At 47.0% G+C, this 17,180-nt stretch overlaps 1 protein-coding gene across 3 annotated transcripts in view; it reads left to right on the top strand.

Moving 5' to 3' along the window:
- Window positions 1–17,180, top strand: part of EXOC3L1 (exocyst complex component 3 like 1) — a 60,964-nt gene that overhangs the window by 29,912 nt on the left and 13,872 nt on the right. For all 3 annotated transcript variants that reach the window (XM_073564242.1, XM_073564243.1, XM_073564240.1), the window contains 2 exons: window positions 7,871–7,971; window positions 15,201–15,311. In XM_073564242.1, the coding sequence (XP_073420343.1) occupies window positions 7,871–7,971; window positions 15,201–15,311 (212 nt within the window). The remainder of the gene's footprint in view (window positions 1–7,870; window positions 7,972–15,200; window positions 15,312–17,180) is intronic.

Consider the following 17,180-nt stretch of genomic DNA (forward strand, 5'->3'; position numbering starts at 1 on the left):
TCCTTATTGAGCTGCTTGTAATAAGATTCTCCCTGCGTAGCCGTGGTTGCCAAATAAAAGATAGAAAAGAAAAACGGAGAGGAGGGAGGGAATACTCTCAGGTACACACAAATGTCTCAGGACTAGTAACCACTGAGTCTGTTCTCCAAAACCTATGATGCAGGATTCCCGCAGGAACCGTGCAGGTTTTTAGTGAGAGGAATGATTGCTCAAACCAAATCACTAATGCTCTAGGATTAGCAGACCTGAAATACAGCGGATGCTCCACCACTTCTACAACTACGAGTACCAGCCTAACCCAAAGGGAGTGAGTCAAGCTGCAAAAGACCTCAACAACATATTCTATGCAATGGCCAGACTGTCCGACCTTAAAAAAGTCAACTACAAGAGACCAAAAGAAAAACAGATCAATGTATGGTTTGACAGAGAATGTAAAGCCGTACGGAAGACCCTGAGAACAGCCTCAAACAAGAAACACAGAGACCCCAACCACCCGGGTCTGAGGGAAGCCTATGAAACCATACAAAGGCAGTACAAAACCATCCTCAGGAGGAAGAAGCAGAGTTACATCTCCACCAAACTTAACCAACTCCAAGACGCCCTCCAAGACAACTCCTTCTGGGAACTATGGAACCACATGGGCACAAAAGACAAGAAAAACAACATCCATATCCAAAATGGCAACATCTGGCTCCAGTACTTCAGAGACCTCTATAAAGACATTCCAAAGGAAGAACTAAGCCAAGAACAGGAAAACATAATGGCAAAACTAAAAGCAATGGAGCAAAAAGTAAAAAATTTCCAAAACCCCGTGGATGCACCCATTACATTACAGGAAGTAGCAGAGAGAATCTCTTCAATAAGATGTAGAAAAGCCGGTGGCCTGGATGGAATCCTACCAGAAATGCTGAAGTACAGCCCACCAGAAATACAGGCCGCAATGGTTAAACTCTTCAATATTGTGCTAAGTGCCGGCTACTTCCTTCGTACCTGGAACCAAGGCCTCATCACACCCATCCACAAGAATGGGGGCAGGTACGACCCAGCCAACTACAGAGGAATATGTGTCAGCAGCAACCTGGGAAAACTGTTCAACAGCATCCTGAACAAGAGGATCCTCAGTTTCCTCACCGAGCACAACGTCCTCAGCAAGAGCCAAGCAGGGTTCATGCCAAACCACCGCACTACTGACCACATCTACACCCTGCACAGCCTCATTCAGAGCCACGTCCACAATACAAAGAGCGGGAAGATATACGCCTGTTTCGTGGACTTTAAAAAGGCCTTTGATTCGGTGTGGCACCCAGGCTTATTCCTGAAACTGCTGGAGAGCGGAATAGGAGGAAAGACCTATGATGTTATCAAAAGCTCCTACACCGAGAACCTCTGCAGTGTGAGTGTGAACGGCAGAAGAACGGCTTATTTCCAGCAGAGCCGGGGAGTCAGACAAGGCTGCAGCCTAAGCCCAACGCTCTTCAACATTTACATCAATGAGCTGGCTACCGCTCTGGAATCTTCCACAGCACCAGGTCTCACCCTCCACGACGCGCCGCAGGTGAAATTCCTGCTGTATGCAGATGACTTGCTGCTTCTGTCACCAACCGAGAAAGGCCTCCAAGACAATCTGAAAATCTTATAAAAATTCAGCTCCACCTGGGCACTACCGGTCAACCTAAAGAAAACCAACATCATAGTGTTCCAGAAGAGAGAGAGAAAATCAGACCAGCACCCTTCATTTGTCCTCAACAACTGCGCACTTACAGGAACAGACAAATATACCTACCTGGGCCTAGAGATTCACCGATCAGGGAGCTTCAAACAAGCCATAGAAAGACAAGGCATGCAAAACCTTCTATGCCATCCGAAGGTAACTCTACCATCTAAAGCCACCAGTGAGGGTCTGGTTAAAAATCTTCGACTCTATCATCGCCCCAATCCTCCTGTATGGCAGCGAAGTCTGGGGTCCTCACACCTACCCAGACTGGTCAAGGTGGGATTCAATCCCAACAGAAATATTCCACCTGGAATTCTGCAAGCACCTTCTCCAAGTCCATCGGAGCACCTCCAACAGTGCTTGCCGGGCCGAGCTGGGCAGATTAACTCTACACCTAACGGTTCTAAAGAGGGCACTGTCATTCCGGGCTCACCTACGTAGGAGCAATCCAAGCTCCCATCACCATAAAGCCCTGACACATGTAAGTGAAACAGAAAAACCAGGACCCTCGGAACAGCTCACCCAAACCCAACCTGACCAGAAAACCAATCACAACAACCTGACAAAAGCCGGAATCAGGAAGATGGTAGACGAAGGCCAGGAGAGGTACGTAAGTGACTGGAAGAACGGCATCATCAGCTCACAGAAACTGACCATGTACCAGAGTCTACAGAGAGACTACAGACTGGCTCTATACCTGGAGAAACTCCTGGACCCCAAAGACTGCAAGATCCTGAGCCGGTATAGACTCAGTGCCCACAGTCTGGCCATCGAATCCGGCCGACACAGGCAGAGCAACAAGCCCAGGGAGGAAAGACTGTGCCAACACTGTGACCAGGAGGCCCTGGAGGATGAGACCCACTTCCTGCTACACTGCTCCAAATACTCAGCAGTGAGGGACACTCACTTCAGGAGACTCTCACATCTCTTCCCGGATTTCACCACCATGAAGGAAGAAGAGAAAACATATATCCTGCTGGGGGAAGAAGAGAGAGCAGTGGAGATAGCAGCGCAATATGTGAGCGCATGCCATAGACTGCGAGAAAGAGAACTATGATATGCCATGGACTTCTATGGCCCCCACCCTGGATATGCCCCAATCCCCCATCCACCTTCCCTATGCCATGGACTTCTATAGCCCCCATCCTGGATCTGCCCCAATCCCCCATCCACCTTCCCTATGCCATGGACTTCTATAGCCTCATCCTGGATCTGCCCCATTCACGTTCCCTATGCCATGGACTTCTATGGCCCCCACCCTGGATATGCCCCAACCCCCCATTCACCTTCCCTATGCCATGGACTTCTATAGCCCCATCCTGGATCTGCCCTCATCCCCCCATCCACCTTTCCTACAGCCCCTACCCAAAATCCCTACAGTCCCTATCCCTATTCCCTTCTGTACACCTGCTTTGGCAAAACTAATGTGTAATTAGTCCTGCCAATAAAGCTTCTTTGAATCTTGAATCATACCCCAGTTGTACCCCCAGCCTCCTGTACACATACCACCGCCGCTTGTACACATACCCCAGTTGTACCCCCGCTTCCTGTACATATACCCCCGAAATACCCCCCACCTCTTGTACACATACTCCGTTGTACCCCCAGCCTCCTGTACACATACCAGGGGAAGAGTCTTGAGGAGATCATTTGCATATTCCCAGTGCCTTCTGGAATAAGTGAAGAGTCTCTGCGAATTTTGGCTCATCTTTCATCGTTTTTAAGAAATCTCAATATGGAAGAGGCCAGGAGCCATTTGGTGAGCTGCATTTCTTGCTACATGTTCACAGACTTACCAGTGGAAAAGCCAAACTTCACATGCCACAAATGCGGCTTGTGTCCCTGTTGGAGGATGAGAGGTTAGCTACGTTGAAGATCATTAAGGAAGGTGAAGAGTTCTTGGACAGAGCAGAATTATCTCTTCATGTTACAGAAAGAGAAGAAATTCGAAGTGCACCTGAAGAAACAGAGGAATGGAGACATGTGACCCAGAGAAGCAGGAGGATCAGGAGGCGGTCAGCGCCCATACTGCTCAGGAACCAGTACCAGGCTCTCACGCAGGAAAACGATGAAGAAATACATCAGGATAAGACTTTGCCCACAAACAGCAACCCTGTACGCCTTCAGAGTCCTCCAGGATGGAGAAAGAAAAATGTCGTGAAGAAGAAACGGAGAGTGGTGGTCATGGGGGGATTCCCTAATGAGAGGAACAGAGGCCGCTATCTGCAGACCGGATATAACTTCAAGAGAAATGTGCTGTCCTCCAGGTGCAAGAATTAAAGATGTGTCTGACAGGATATCAGGACTCTTCAGACCTACAGATGACTACCCATTCCTGCTACCACATGTGGGGACAAATGACACCGCAAGAAATGACCTGGAAACCATCTGCAGAGACTTTGAAGACTTAGGCAAGAAAGTGAAAGAACTGGGAGCGCAGGTGGTCTTCTCTTCCATCCTCCCAGTGGATGGCCATGGAACAAGGAGGTGGAATAAGATTCTGCAGGTGAACAACTGGCTACGTCGATGGTGCCGTCAGCAACAATATGGATTTATGGATCACGGAGTGAATTACCTTTACGATGGACTACTTGCTAGAGATGGGGTGCACCTTACGAAGACTGGAAAACATGTATTTGGAAGTCACCTTGCTACACTTGTAAGGAGAGCTTTAAACTAGAACAACATGGGAAGGGAAGCAAAAGACCAGAAAAAGCCATACACCTGACAAATGCTATTGAGAACTCTGCTATTAGAAGTGGAAAGGAAGAACAAAGACAAAAGAATCTAATTAATAAAAATATTGGAGAAAGAGAAACCAATCACAAACTAAAATGTTTCTATACTAATGCACAAAGCATGGGCAACAAACAAGGAGAATTGGAACTACTAACACAGGAAAAGAAATATGATGTCATTGGAATCACTGAAACTTGGTGGGACGATACACATGATTGGAATACAAGATTAGAAGGATACAACTTATTTGCAAGAAACAGACTTGATAAACGAGGAGGAGGTGTCGCATTGTATGTTAGAAACGCGTATATCTGCACAGAGATCCAAGCTTCAGAGACTGGGAGTTCTGTGGAAACTGTTTGGGTAAGAATACAAGGACAGAGCAATGGAAAGGACACCATTGTAGGCATTTACTACAGGCCGCCTGTGCAAGCTGAAGATTTGGATGAACTCTTTATGCATCAAATGGCCAAGTTCTCCAAAAAATATGACATAGTTGTCATGGGAGATTTCAACTATCCAGACATTTGTTGGAAATCTCTCTCAGGCAAAACTAACAGGTCAAGGAAATTCTTATCCTCTCTTGCTGACAACTTTATCTTCCAAAAGGTAGGGGAGAAAAGGGGAACTGCTACCTTGGATCTAATCCTTATAAACAGGGAGGAAATGGTTGAGGAGGTAAAAGTGGCTGGGACCCTAGGAGGTAGCGACCATGCTATTTTAGAATTTTGGATAACTAGAGGAGGAAGACCTGTGAAGACTCTGACGTCAAGGTTAGATTTCAGAAAGGCAGATTGTAAGGGATTCAGAAAGAGAATTGGAGGGATCCAATGGCTGGATATCCTTAAAGACAAAAATGACCAGGAAGGATGGGAAATCTTGAAAAATGAAATTCTCAAAACACAATTGTTAACAATTCCGAAAAGAGGGAAGAATAGGAAGCATTTAAGGAAACCAGGATGGATGAACACAGAACTTAAGCACATGCTAAAAAGGAAGAAAGAAATGTTTATAAAATGGAAAGAGGGAGGCATATCTAAAGAAGAATATAATGCTGTCTGCAGAACCTGCAGGGCACAAATCAGATTAGCTAAAGATGACAATGAATTGAGGCTTGCAAGAGATGTCAAAAGCAATAATAAAGGATTTTGGGGACATGTCAAAAGTAAAAGAAAAGTCAAAGATGCTATAGGATTTTTACAGGATGAAAATGATGAAATGGTAAGACAGGATGTTGAGAAGGCCGAACTTTTAAATTCCTATTTTGCATCTGTTTTCTCTCAGAAAGGAAATGTAACATCAACTGTTCTTCACTGTCCTATTAAGGGAATAGAAGAATCCAGGATATCTATAAACAGAAAGATAGTGAGGAAACACTTAGCTAACCTACATGAATTCAAGTCTCCAGGTCCAGATGAATTACTCCCTAGAGTACTGAAGGAGATAGCAGAAGAAATTTTTGAACCCCTCTCCATAATCTTTGAAAATTCTTGGAGAACAGGAGAAGTTCCAGAAGACTGGAGAAGAGCAAATGTTGTTCCTATCTTCAAAAAGGGGAAGAAGGTGGACCCAGGCAACTATAGGCCAGTGAGTCTGACTTCTATACCAGGAAAGATCTTTGAACAAATTATTAAACAACATGTATGTCAGTACCTGGATAACAATGAAGTGATTAAACAGAGTCAGCATGGGTTTGTAACTAATAAGTCATGTCAGACTAACTTAATTTCCTTCTATGACGGAATCACTGATTGGGTGGATCAAGGAAATGCTGTAGATATAGTATATCTTGACTTCAGCAAAGCATTTGACAAAGTATCTCACACAATCCTTATTGAAAAAATGACTAAGTATGGAATGGACAAGGCAACTGTTAGGTGGATTCATGACTGGCTTAGTGATCAGACCCAAAGAGTGGTCATAAATGGCTGCACATCCAGTTGGAAGAATGTCTCAAGTTGGGTACCACAGGGCTCTGTCCTGGGCCCTGTATTGTTCAATATCTTTATCAACTATTTAGATGAAGGAATTGAGGGTAAACTGATTAAATTTACTGATGACACAAAGCTAGGAGGGATAGCTAATACTAGAGAAGAGAGAGAGAGGATTCAAAAAGATATAAATAAACTGGAGAAGTGGGCAGCAACTAACAGAATGGTTTTTAACAGGGAAAAATGCAAAGTACTACATCTGGGCAATAAAAATGAAAAAAGCATATACAGAATGGGAGGAATAGGGCTAAGTGACAGCACATGTGAAAAAGGCTTGGGTATACTAATAGATCACAGACTGAATATGAGTCAACAGTGTGATGCAGCAACAAAAAAGGCAAATGCAATTCTAGGATGTATTAACAGAAGCATACAGTCTAGATCACGTGAAGTCATTATTTCCCTCTACTCCTCTTTGGTCAGACCTCATCTGGAATATTGTGTCCAGTTTTGGGCACCACATTTTAAAAAAGACATCAACAAACTGGAGCAAGTTCAGAAAAGAGCAACCAGAATGGTGACCGGTCTGCAAACCCTGTCTTATGAGGAAAGGTTGCAGGATTTGGGAATGTGTAGTTTTCAAAAGAGAAGACTGAGAGGAGACTTAATAGCTGTCTAGAAATATCTAAAGGGCTGTCACATTGTAGAAGGATCAACTTTATTCTCATTTGCACAAGGAAAGACTAGAAGCAATGGGATGAAACTGAATGGGAGGAGGCACAGATTAGATATTAGAAAAAACTTTTTGACAGAGTGACCAATGAGTGGAACAAGCTGCCACGAGAAGTGGTGAGTTCTCCTTCAATGGAAGTCTTCAAACAGAGGCTGGACAGACATCTGACTGGGATGACTTAGCGAATCCTGCTTTGAGCAGGGGGTTGGACCAGATGGCCCAGGAGGTCCCTTCCAACTCTACGATTCTATGATTCATACCCCAGTTGTACCCCCAGCCTCCTGTACACATACCCCAGATGCACCCCTCTTGTACACATACCCCAGTTGTTCCCCCAGCCTCCTGTACACATACCTCAGTTGTACCCTCAGCCTCCTGTACACATACCACCGCCTCTTGTACACATACTCCGTTGTACCCCCAGCCTCCTGTACACATACTCCGTTGTACCCCCAGCCTCCTGTATACATACCCCAGTTGTACCCCCAGCCTCCTGTACACATACCCCCAGCCTCCTGTACACATACCTCAGTTGTACCCCCAGCCTCCTGTACACATACCTCAGTTGTACCCCCAGCCTCCTGTACACATACCTCAGTTGTACCCCCAGCCTCCTGTACACATACCTCAGTTGTACCCCCAGCCTCTTGTACACATACCCCAGTTGTACCCTCCACCTCTTGTACTCATACTGTGTTGTACCTAATATTTCTCATACAGTGATTGTGTGTAAAGCCATCCTTCTTGTAACAGATGCTGATGGAAAATGTGCAGCTGGCGGCAGCACTGGGTGAGGCCCTGGAGAACAGGTTGCGGAGCGCCGCGCTCTGTGAGATGGAAAATTGTCTGGTTTGGTGAGTGGCGGCACATATGGCAGAGGAAGGGTGATGGTATTTTTCAGTTGTCATCATACTGTCTCACTTGCAAGTACTGTAAGTGGCTGGGATTTATGTGCACGACGCTCCTCTGCAGCCGGCGACATTAGAGGCCTGGGAAATAATAATACATTTTATTTTTATACCGCCGACATATTCCGCAGCACTTTACATTTCAGAGGGGACTTGTACAGACAATAAACATTACAGCATAACAATAATCACATAGATCATAACAGATACCAGGAGGAATGAGGGCCCTGCTCGCAAGCTTACAGTCTATGAGGAAAGAGGGAGACACAGAAGGTGGGTGGTAACAGTTGCCCTGATTGTATGGACCAGCCATAATGTTAAGTGTGTAACAGTACAGACACAGAGGGCTAATGGATGCCTAAAGCATGTGGGAACATGATGCGGGGAACCTGGTTATGGTAAAACTGTTGGCTGTGCCACACAGGGATATATTAGGTTAATGTGTTGAGGCGGTAGGCCAGTCTGAATAAATGCGTTTTCAGGGCACGCTTAAAATGGTGGGGATTGGGGACTAATCGTATTGACCTGGGAAGTGCATTCCAAAGAATTGGTGCAGCACGTGTAAAGTCTTGGAGACGGGAGTGGGAGGTTCTGATTATTGAGGATACTAACCTCAGGTCATCAGCAGAACGGAGGGTGCGGGTTGGGTGGTGCTGAGCTATGGAGAGCTTTGTGGGTGAGGGTAATAAGTTTGCACTGAATTCTGGAGTGGATGGGTAGCCAGTGTAATGACTGGCACAAGGTAGAGGCATCGGTGTAACGATTGGCGAGGAATATGATCCTGGCAGCAGCATTCAAGACAGATTGGAGGGGGGAGAGTTTGGAAAGAGGGAGACCGATTAGAAGAGAGTTACAATAGTCCAGACGAGAATGAATAAGAGAAACAGTAAGAGTTTTTGCAGAGTCAAAAGTAAGAAAAGATCGAATTCTAGAAATGTTTTTGAGGTGCAGATGACAAGAGCGAGCCAGTGATCGAATGTGGGGGGCAAAGGAAAGCTCGGAGTCAAGTATGACCCCAAGACAGCGGGCATGTTGCTGGGGAGTAATAGTGGAGCCACACATGGAAATGGCAATGTCGGGTATAGGTACATTAGTAGAGGGAGGAAACATTTCTTCATTACGGTATGTGCACACACTGCGGAATGCTCTGCGGATTTGGCAGCGCGGATTTTGTAAAATCCGCAGGTAAATCTGCAGGTCAAAAGACCTGCGGTTTTACCTGCGGATTGGCCTGCGGTTTTGCCCTGCAGTTTTTCATCTCCACAATGGTGGAGATAGGAAACCGCAGCGGAATCCGCAGAAAGAATTGACATGTCACTTCTTTATGCGGTTTTGAAACCGTGGAAAATTCCGCAGCGTCTGCACAGCGGTTTTTTTTTTCCATAGGTTTGAATGCTACTCTACACCGCAGCAAAAACTGCTGCGGATCCGCAGCGGCCAAATCTGTAGCAGAATCCGCAACGTGTGCACTAGGGTGACCGCAAAAAATCGATCTCAGAATTTTGTCCGTCTGGACCCCACAAAACGATTCCCCTTTCCAGATATTGAGAGAGCCAAAATTTGAGCTCGATCAAACGACGTTAACCCGTGCCGCTCGTCGCTCAAAGTTTGAAAAAATCCAAATTGAGGTATTTTAAGATTTAGGTATTTTGCATAGTCTGTTAGACTATAAAGAATGTGACAACAACATTGCAGAAATAGCCCTGACCAAATCTTCGAACCATTTGTGGTATTTGAATGCAGAGTTGGTGGGATTATCGTTTTTTGATCCCACCATTACAGGCAATGAAAAGTTGTTAATGGCTAATAAATTGCTCAGTAGCACAGATGAACCATCAGAGCACGCTAGGGTTGTAAATCCAAAAGTTAGGAAAGAAAAATTAAAAGAGGTAGGAAGTAACCGACTTTAACGACCTTCTGACAAAAGATGAAGAACAAAAGCAATATGTCCGGCAAGTTGTAAGCAAATGCCGAGCATTATATTCTGACGTTTCAAAAACTACTTTAACAAAAGCTCTAGAATAGATTAGATAACTATGTAAAATTATCAACTCATGTAGGTTAGCGTGCTCTGATGGTTCATCTGTGCTACTGAGCAATTTATTAGCCATTAGCAACTTGTCATTGTCTGTAATGTTGGGATCAAAAAGCGATAATCCCACCAACTCTGCATTCAAATACCACAAATGGTTCGAAAATGTGGTCAGGGCTATTTCTGCAATGTTGTTGTCACATTCTTTATAGTCTAACAGACTATGCAAAATACCTAAATTTTAAAATACCTCAATTTGGATTTTTTTCAAACTTTGAGCGACGAGCGGCACGGGTTAACGTCGTTTGATCGAGCTCAAATTTTGGCTCTCTCAATATCTGGAAAGGGGAATCGTTTTGTGGGGTCCAGACGAACAAGATTCTGACATTTTTTCCCCCCCATATGAGATCCGGTCACCCTAGTGTGCACACAGCCTAAAATCATCTCTTGAGACACAGCATTGTATCTTTATTCTTCTTGGTTTGCTGAAAATAGACGTCTGGTAAATTAGACTGTTGGCTATATTTTGACTTTTTAATTTGTGTTTCTTTCCGATTGGTCAAGATAACACCGACTGTTACTTGTGTAAGCCTGTCCTATTGACTTGTAAGCTGACATTTGAGGTTGGATTCTGTGCTGTTACCCTTGATGACTAGTGATCTTTGCTGATAGGCTGATTACACATTGTCCTGGCCAGCCAATTTGTTGACTTTGAAAACAGGAGGAAAATCTATGCAAATAGATGATGTAATCAAACCATGCAAGTTGGTCTCCTCACCACCCTTCCACTTTACCTGTAAATACTGAATGAAGGACACTTGTTAAAAGAGGTTACATGCCTCTGTACAGAGAGACAGAGAGAGACAGATTCAGCCAAGACATCCAAAGGACCAGAGACAGTACAGCTACCAAGACATCATGGCTCCATCACAAAGGACACAGATTTATCATTCTGACGCATAGCAGATTAGGGCCCCGGCTGGAAGAAAACAGATCTGCTCCATTGACCATCGTGAATCCTTGGATATGTTTGGAGAAAGTCAGGATTGGGGCCCGCCGGTCGCCTGGCCCCATAGAGATGTTCGGAGAAGCCAGTTTGTGACCCTCCGGTCACCTGGCCTTGTACGTCAATGGACTGTCCTCTTCCTATGCTTGTCATTGCCTCCTCTCTGTGTGCGTGCCACAGGTGGGGAAGTTGGCCCTGGAAGAACTGAAGTCACAGCTGTTCTTATCCCGGCGGGTCAGCAGAAGGGTGAGACTCTGTAATGTGCACCATCTTGGGGAACTTTGCTGGGACTGTTCTACGTGTTATCTGCCTGTTTGGTGGTTCAATAAATTTGCCACACTGCTTTACCTTCACCCTGTGTTGTCTGAGTAGCGTTAAGCCCATGGTGAAAGGAGAGCGGGCTTTCGGTGGGACGATCCCTGGTCCATGCAGTTTTGGTATGTGGACCGGGGCACCTGCTGCCCCCTCCCTCCACATCATCCTATAGCTCCACCAGGGGCCAACATATCACATCCATCTCCAAAGCAGGTTGTCATAGACAGAGCTAACTGACTGCAAAGGGCTAATAGACTGTTTTTGCTCAGGGGCCCTTCTCTCTGTGTCCACCATTGAGCTCCACAAATATAAAAACATCTATGTCCAAAATACACTGACAACCAATTACTAAGTGTCCTCCAGAGAACTGCGGGTGATGATTCCGGTCACTGGAAATCGTAGAGGCTGGTGCATGTCATGGACGAACTCCTCATCACAACATCTACGCTCCTCGCCACCACAAGAAGAAAAGAGGCAATTCTGGAAATCCGTGGTCGGAGACGTCTCTGATCTGTGAATGTTGTATACCACAATCATTACCTCTTGCTGAATGCTGTCTGGAGTCTGAGCCTTGTGCAAAAATCTCAGCACCTCTGACCTCAGCTGTCATCTCTGAGGTCATTAATGGTCATCTGAGGAAGAAAACCATCAGGGCCTACTTCCGTCATCTCCTGTGTGATCACGGACCAATGACATCCCTGATGTGCTCAATGGAGACAGGTCTGGAGACGCTGCCCGCAGCTCCTGTGTAATCACCGACCAATGATGTCCTCTGTGCTCGATGGAGACAAGTCGAGAGAAGTTGCAGCCACGGGAGCAAGTTTAGGCCACGCAAGCGCTCAGACTAGTGAGAGGAACACGCGGTTTGAGGGTGATGTGTTGATAAACTGCTCCTGGGACATTAAAAAAATGGCTGCACCACTGTTTCCACCCCCAAATTTCTGTAACCTCAAGCTATTAGTGCACATGTAAACCAGAGGGGCCAGCCTACCATACATTATGCCTCACACCATTACCCTGGCAGGAATTCGTGAGAGAATGCCACAGTGGTCTTACTCCCAGAAGTGGGATATAAGACGTAGCTGGATAAGAATTTCTGCCTCTTTACTGCAAAATCTCCTACATGGACGGGATGTGAGCATGCACTCCGCGCTTACAGGAACCCCCATGTTGTAAACTGGTATAACCTTTGCTTCATTAGGTGACATTGGATCTACTCCACCTGTTACCTGAATGACCTGATGGTGGTAGGTGCCTGCTTTGTGTGGGTACATTGGATCTACTCCACCTGTTACCTGAATGACCCGATGGTGGTAGGTGCCTGCTTTGTGTGAGTACATTGGATCTACTCCACCTGTCACCTGAATGACCTGATGGTGGTAGGTGCCTGCTCGGTGTGGGTAGACTAGATCTACTCCGCCTGTTACCTAAATGACCTGGCAGTGGCTGGTGCCCGTGCTGTGTGGGTACATTCGATCTACTCTGCCTGTTACCTGAATGATCTGTCGGTGGTAGGTGGTCGATGCCCGCACTTTGTGGGTACGCTGGGTCTACTCCGCCTGTTACCTGAATGACGTGGCAGTGGCCGGTATCTGCATTGTGTGAGTACATTGGATGTACACCGCCTGTTACCTGAATGACCTGGTAGTGGTCCGTGCCCGCACTGTGTGGGTACGCTGGGTCTACTCCGCCTGTTACCTGAATGACCTGGTGATGGCCCGTGCCCGCACTGTGTGGGTACGTTGGATCTACTCCGCCTGTTACCTGAATGACCTGGTGGTGGCCGGTGCCCGCACTGTGTGGGTACATTGGATCTACTCCGCCTGTTACCTGAATGACCTGGTAGTGGTCCGTGCCCGCACTGTGTGGGTACGCTGGGTCTACTCCGCCTGTTACCTGAATGACCTGGTGATGGCCCGTGCCCGCACTGTGTGGGTACGTTGGATCTACTCCGCCTGTTACCTGAATGACCTGGTGGTGGCCGGTGCCCGCACTGTGTGGGTACATTGGATCTACTCCGCCTGTTACCTGAATGACCTGGTAGTGGTCCGTGCCCGCACTGTGTGGGTACGCTGGGTCTACTCCGCCTGTTACCTGAATGACCTGGTGATGGCCCGTGCCCGCACTGTGTGGGTACGTTGGATCTACTCCGCCTGTTACCTGAATGACCTGGTGGTGGCCGGTGCCCGCACTGTGTGGGTACGTTGGATCTACTCCGCCTGTTACCTGAATGACCTGGTAGTGGTCCGTGCCCGCACTGTGTGGGTACGCTGGGTCTACTCCGCCTGTTACCTGAATGACCTGGTGGTGGCCCGTGCCTGCACTGTGTGGGTACGTTGGATCTACTCCGCCTGTTACCTGAATGACCTGGTGGTGGCCGGTGCCCGCACTGTGTGGGTACATTGGATCTACTCCGCCTGTTACCTGAATGACCTGGTGATGGCCGGTGCCCGCACTCTGTGGGTACGCTGGGTCTACTCCGCCTGTTACCTGAATGACCTGGTGGTGGCCCGTGCCTGCAATGTGTGGGTACGTTGGATCTACTCCGCCTGTTACCTGAATGACCTGGTGGTGGCCGATGCCCGCACTGTGTGGGTACGTTGGATCTACTCCGCCTGTTACCTGATTGACCTGGTGATGGCCGGTGCCCGCCCTGTGTGGGTACGTTGGATCTACTCCGCCTGTTACCTGAATGACCTGGTGATGGCCGGTGCCCGCACTGTGTGGGTACGCTGGGTCTACTCGGCCTGTTACCTGAATGACCTGGTGGTGGCCGGTGCCCGCACTTTGTGGGTACGCTGGGTCTACTCGGCCTGTTACCTGAATGACCTGGTGGTGGCCGGTGCCCGCACTGTGTGGGTACGCTGGGTCTACTCCGCCTGTTACCTGAATGACCTGGTGATGGCCCGTGCCCGCACTGTTTGGGTACATTGGATCTACTCCGCCTGTTACCTGAATGATCTGTCTGTGGTCGATGCTGTCCCGACTGCTTGGCTTTCTTCACATCCATATAGGGTTTCCTCTGCTATGAAGTCTTTGATTTGCACAGGTAGCATTGGTACAATAGCTCTGCGCACTCTGGTCTGCAGCCATATGGTACAGATTGTATGGTGTCTCGGAGATGTCTTATGCCAGCATGGGTAATCGTGTTACCAGCGGTGTCTTCTTAGAAAGATGCAGAGGCAATCTGAAATGCTTACAAGTTTAAGATCCAAGAAAGTGATGTCCTGGTTGTGACACAAATGGGATTATTACTGATGTGGTCTACAAAAGCAGGTTTGGAGGACACATGGACCCTTTGTTGAGGAGAAGATCATCAATGTATCTGCCAGTGAATGTGACACATGAAAAAATTGTTTCTTCCTCTGGGACTTCTGTAATTTCGGACTGTAGTAGATATTTCCTGGTGAGATCCGACGCGGTTGGAGGGCGCAGTCTGCACTGATCTCAATGGCCTCCAGTAACAGGAATCCTCACCACCGCGCAGATGTCTGCAGGACATGTAATTGATGTTCAGGGTCGGCACATCGTTGATCTCTAGCCATGGTTAAATAACATCATTCATGTTTACATTTGTTAGTGGAGTTACCGGAGGATATTACACTAGTAGACAACCCAGGGACCACCAGATATGCTCACAATCAGAGCCGCACAGAGGACATGGGCCCCTCATTCTGTTTGGTGAAGGTGTTAGCAGCCAGACCCCCAGCGATCTGCCATTTATCATGTATACTGGGGAAACACATTTTCTTTTTTTATAGGACGATCCCTTAAATACATGGACTTTCCCAGCTCTGAGCCCGAATATTGTGTCTTCTACAGGCTGCGAGAGGCTCTGGTGAAATATGGCATCGAGCACATGAAGGATCGGACGTGTCCCACCTATTACACACAGTACTTACTGGCCATCATCAATGGATGCAGTGCCTTAAGGTAATACATCAGAAGTATTCTATCAAGGAACCTTATATATACACATTATGTCAGATAAAAATTACCTTTTATTATGCCTATTAAAACACAAGACGTTACCAAGCAGAAAAAGCCAACCCACCGTGCGGGCTACCATACCCCTAAATGTAAACCCTAGTGAGAAGCTACCTACCAGCGGAGGTTGGCACCCTACACACAAGCGAGACTGGCGCCCCCGCTCCTCGACGGCTGACCCTAATGCTCCTATATGTCCCTAGGCTGGTGCAGCATATGTGGTCACTCATTTAACTAAGGAAAGGAGCATATGGAGGTTGCCATTAAAAGATGATTATTTAGGTAGGCAACAATAGAGAAATGTGCAAAAAGAAGGTGATGGTAACCCAGACAATAAAGTGACAAGTGCAAAAAAACAAATAAGTACCTAACTATGCTGTTCCCTGTTACTGTATGCCTTCCTGACAGCGGAGGTTGGCACCCTACTGGTGAGCGGAATGGCGCCCCGCGCCACGGCGGCTATCCCTTGGAATCCCTAATGTCATTAATTTGTGATCACAAGGGTAGCCAAATGATAAAGGCAACAAATATAAAAAACATGAAAAAGCCAAAAAAACAGATATTAGTTTGAATGGCGTATATGTAACAATGGCATATGTTCAAACCATGTTGCTGACAGCAAGTTAAAGGGTACTTAAGGTTGGTGGATGATCAGGAAAACCGCGACGCGTTTCTCCTTAACGGATCATCAGGAGGTGGATAATAAGATGCTGCATGGAAACGGACTAAAATCCCTCCTATGTAGATGCCGCAGTCATCCAAGAAGACACTTCCTCCATATTTTCCAGAGGTAGTAGTGTCCATGTCGTCACACTGGGGTCGGACGCTATTATAACACTGCTCAGTATCAGGAGTGTTTGCCCTCTGAGTTCAGACAAAGTTGGCATCATTCAAAATCAAAAGAACTCATAGGACGAGAGTCAATTGTGTAACCGCCTACCGTCCATCCAAACCGGAAATAGGACAGCGATACCGCCGCGTGCGTTCCACCTGGAACTCCAACACTTCCTGTATCACAAAAATGTCCCACTGCGCATGTCCGGAATGCAGGAGGCGCATACCAGAAGGTCCTGAATTGCCGACCCATTCCTGCGCGCAACACCGAGCAAAGATGTGGTTCCCATTCACGGACCATTCATTAGTAAACACAAGCGGAAGATGGAACCGGAAATATGTCCTATACGTTCCACCATGGAACGCAAACCCCACGGCAATGTAATAACCATAAAGTGGACATTGAGCAGCCTTATTCCTAAACCCCATATGGTAATAATAGTACACTAGGAAGGATTGTAACGTAAATAAGAAAGGAAAGCATCATTTGATAAAGTGCATTGTAGATAATTATTTTGATCATCACAATAATTTGTGAACCCCAATAACTCGGGGAATATGCAGTATCTGAAATGACAAGAAAACCAGTGCCCTAAAGACCGATAAAGTTAATATAATTACAAAAAGCACGCCATAGCTCCCAACCGTCCCGACTCCATCGGGACAGTTCCGTTTTTGTTTGCCCGTCCCGCTCGGGAGCTTATTTTTCCCACATTGTACTCAGCCGCCACGCCCCCCCATGCACAGACCCCATCGTCACCCTCCCTGACAGACCCACCGGCCACCGCAGCCCCTCACTGATAAATCATTGCTCTGTGCGCACAGGACCTGTGAGGTCACAGGAGGGGAGGAGTCAGGGGTCACATGATCAGGGGCCTCAGTCGGAGGCCCCTGATCATGTGACCCCCTGACTTCTCCCTTCCTGTGACGCACAGCCTTCAGTGTATGCAGGACTGTGCTGTGCTGGTTGTCATCATGCTG

The sequence above is a fragment of the Dendrobates tinctorius genome, unplaced genomic scaffold (assembly GCF_039654945.1).
Source record: "Dendrobates tinctorius isolate UK_male_01 unplaced genomic scaffold, ASM3965494v1 ptg000440l, whole genome shotgun sequence".
Lineage (NCBI taxonomy): Eukaryota > Metazoa > Chordata > Amphibia > Anura > Dendrobatidae > Dendrobates > Dendrobates tinctorius.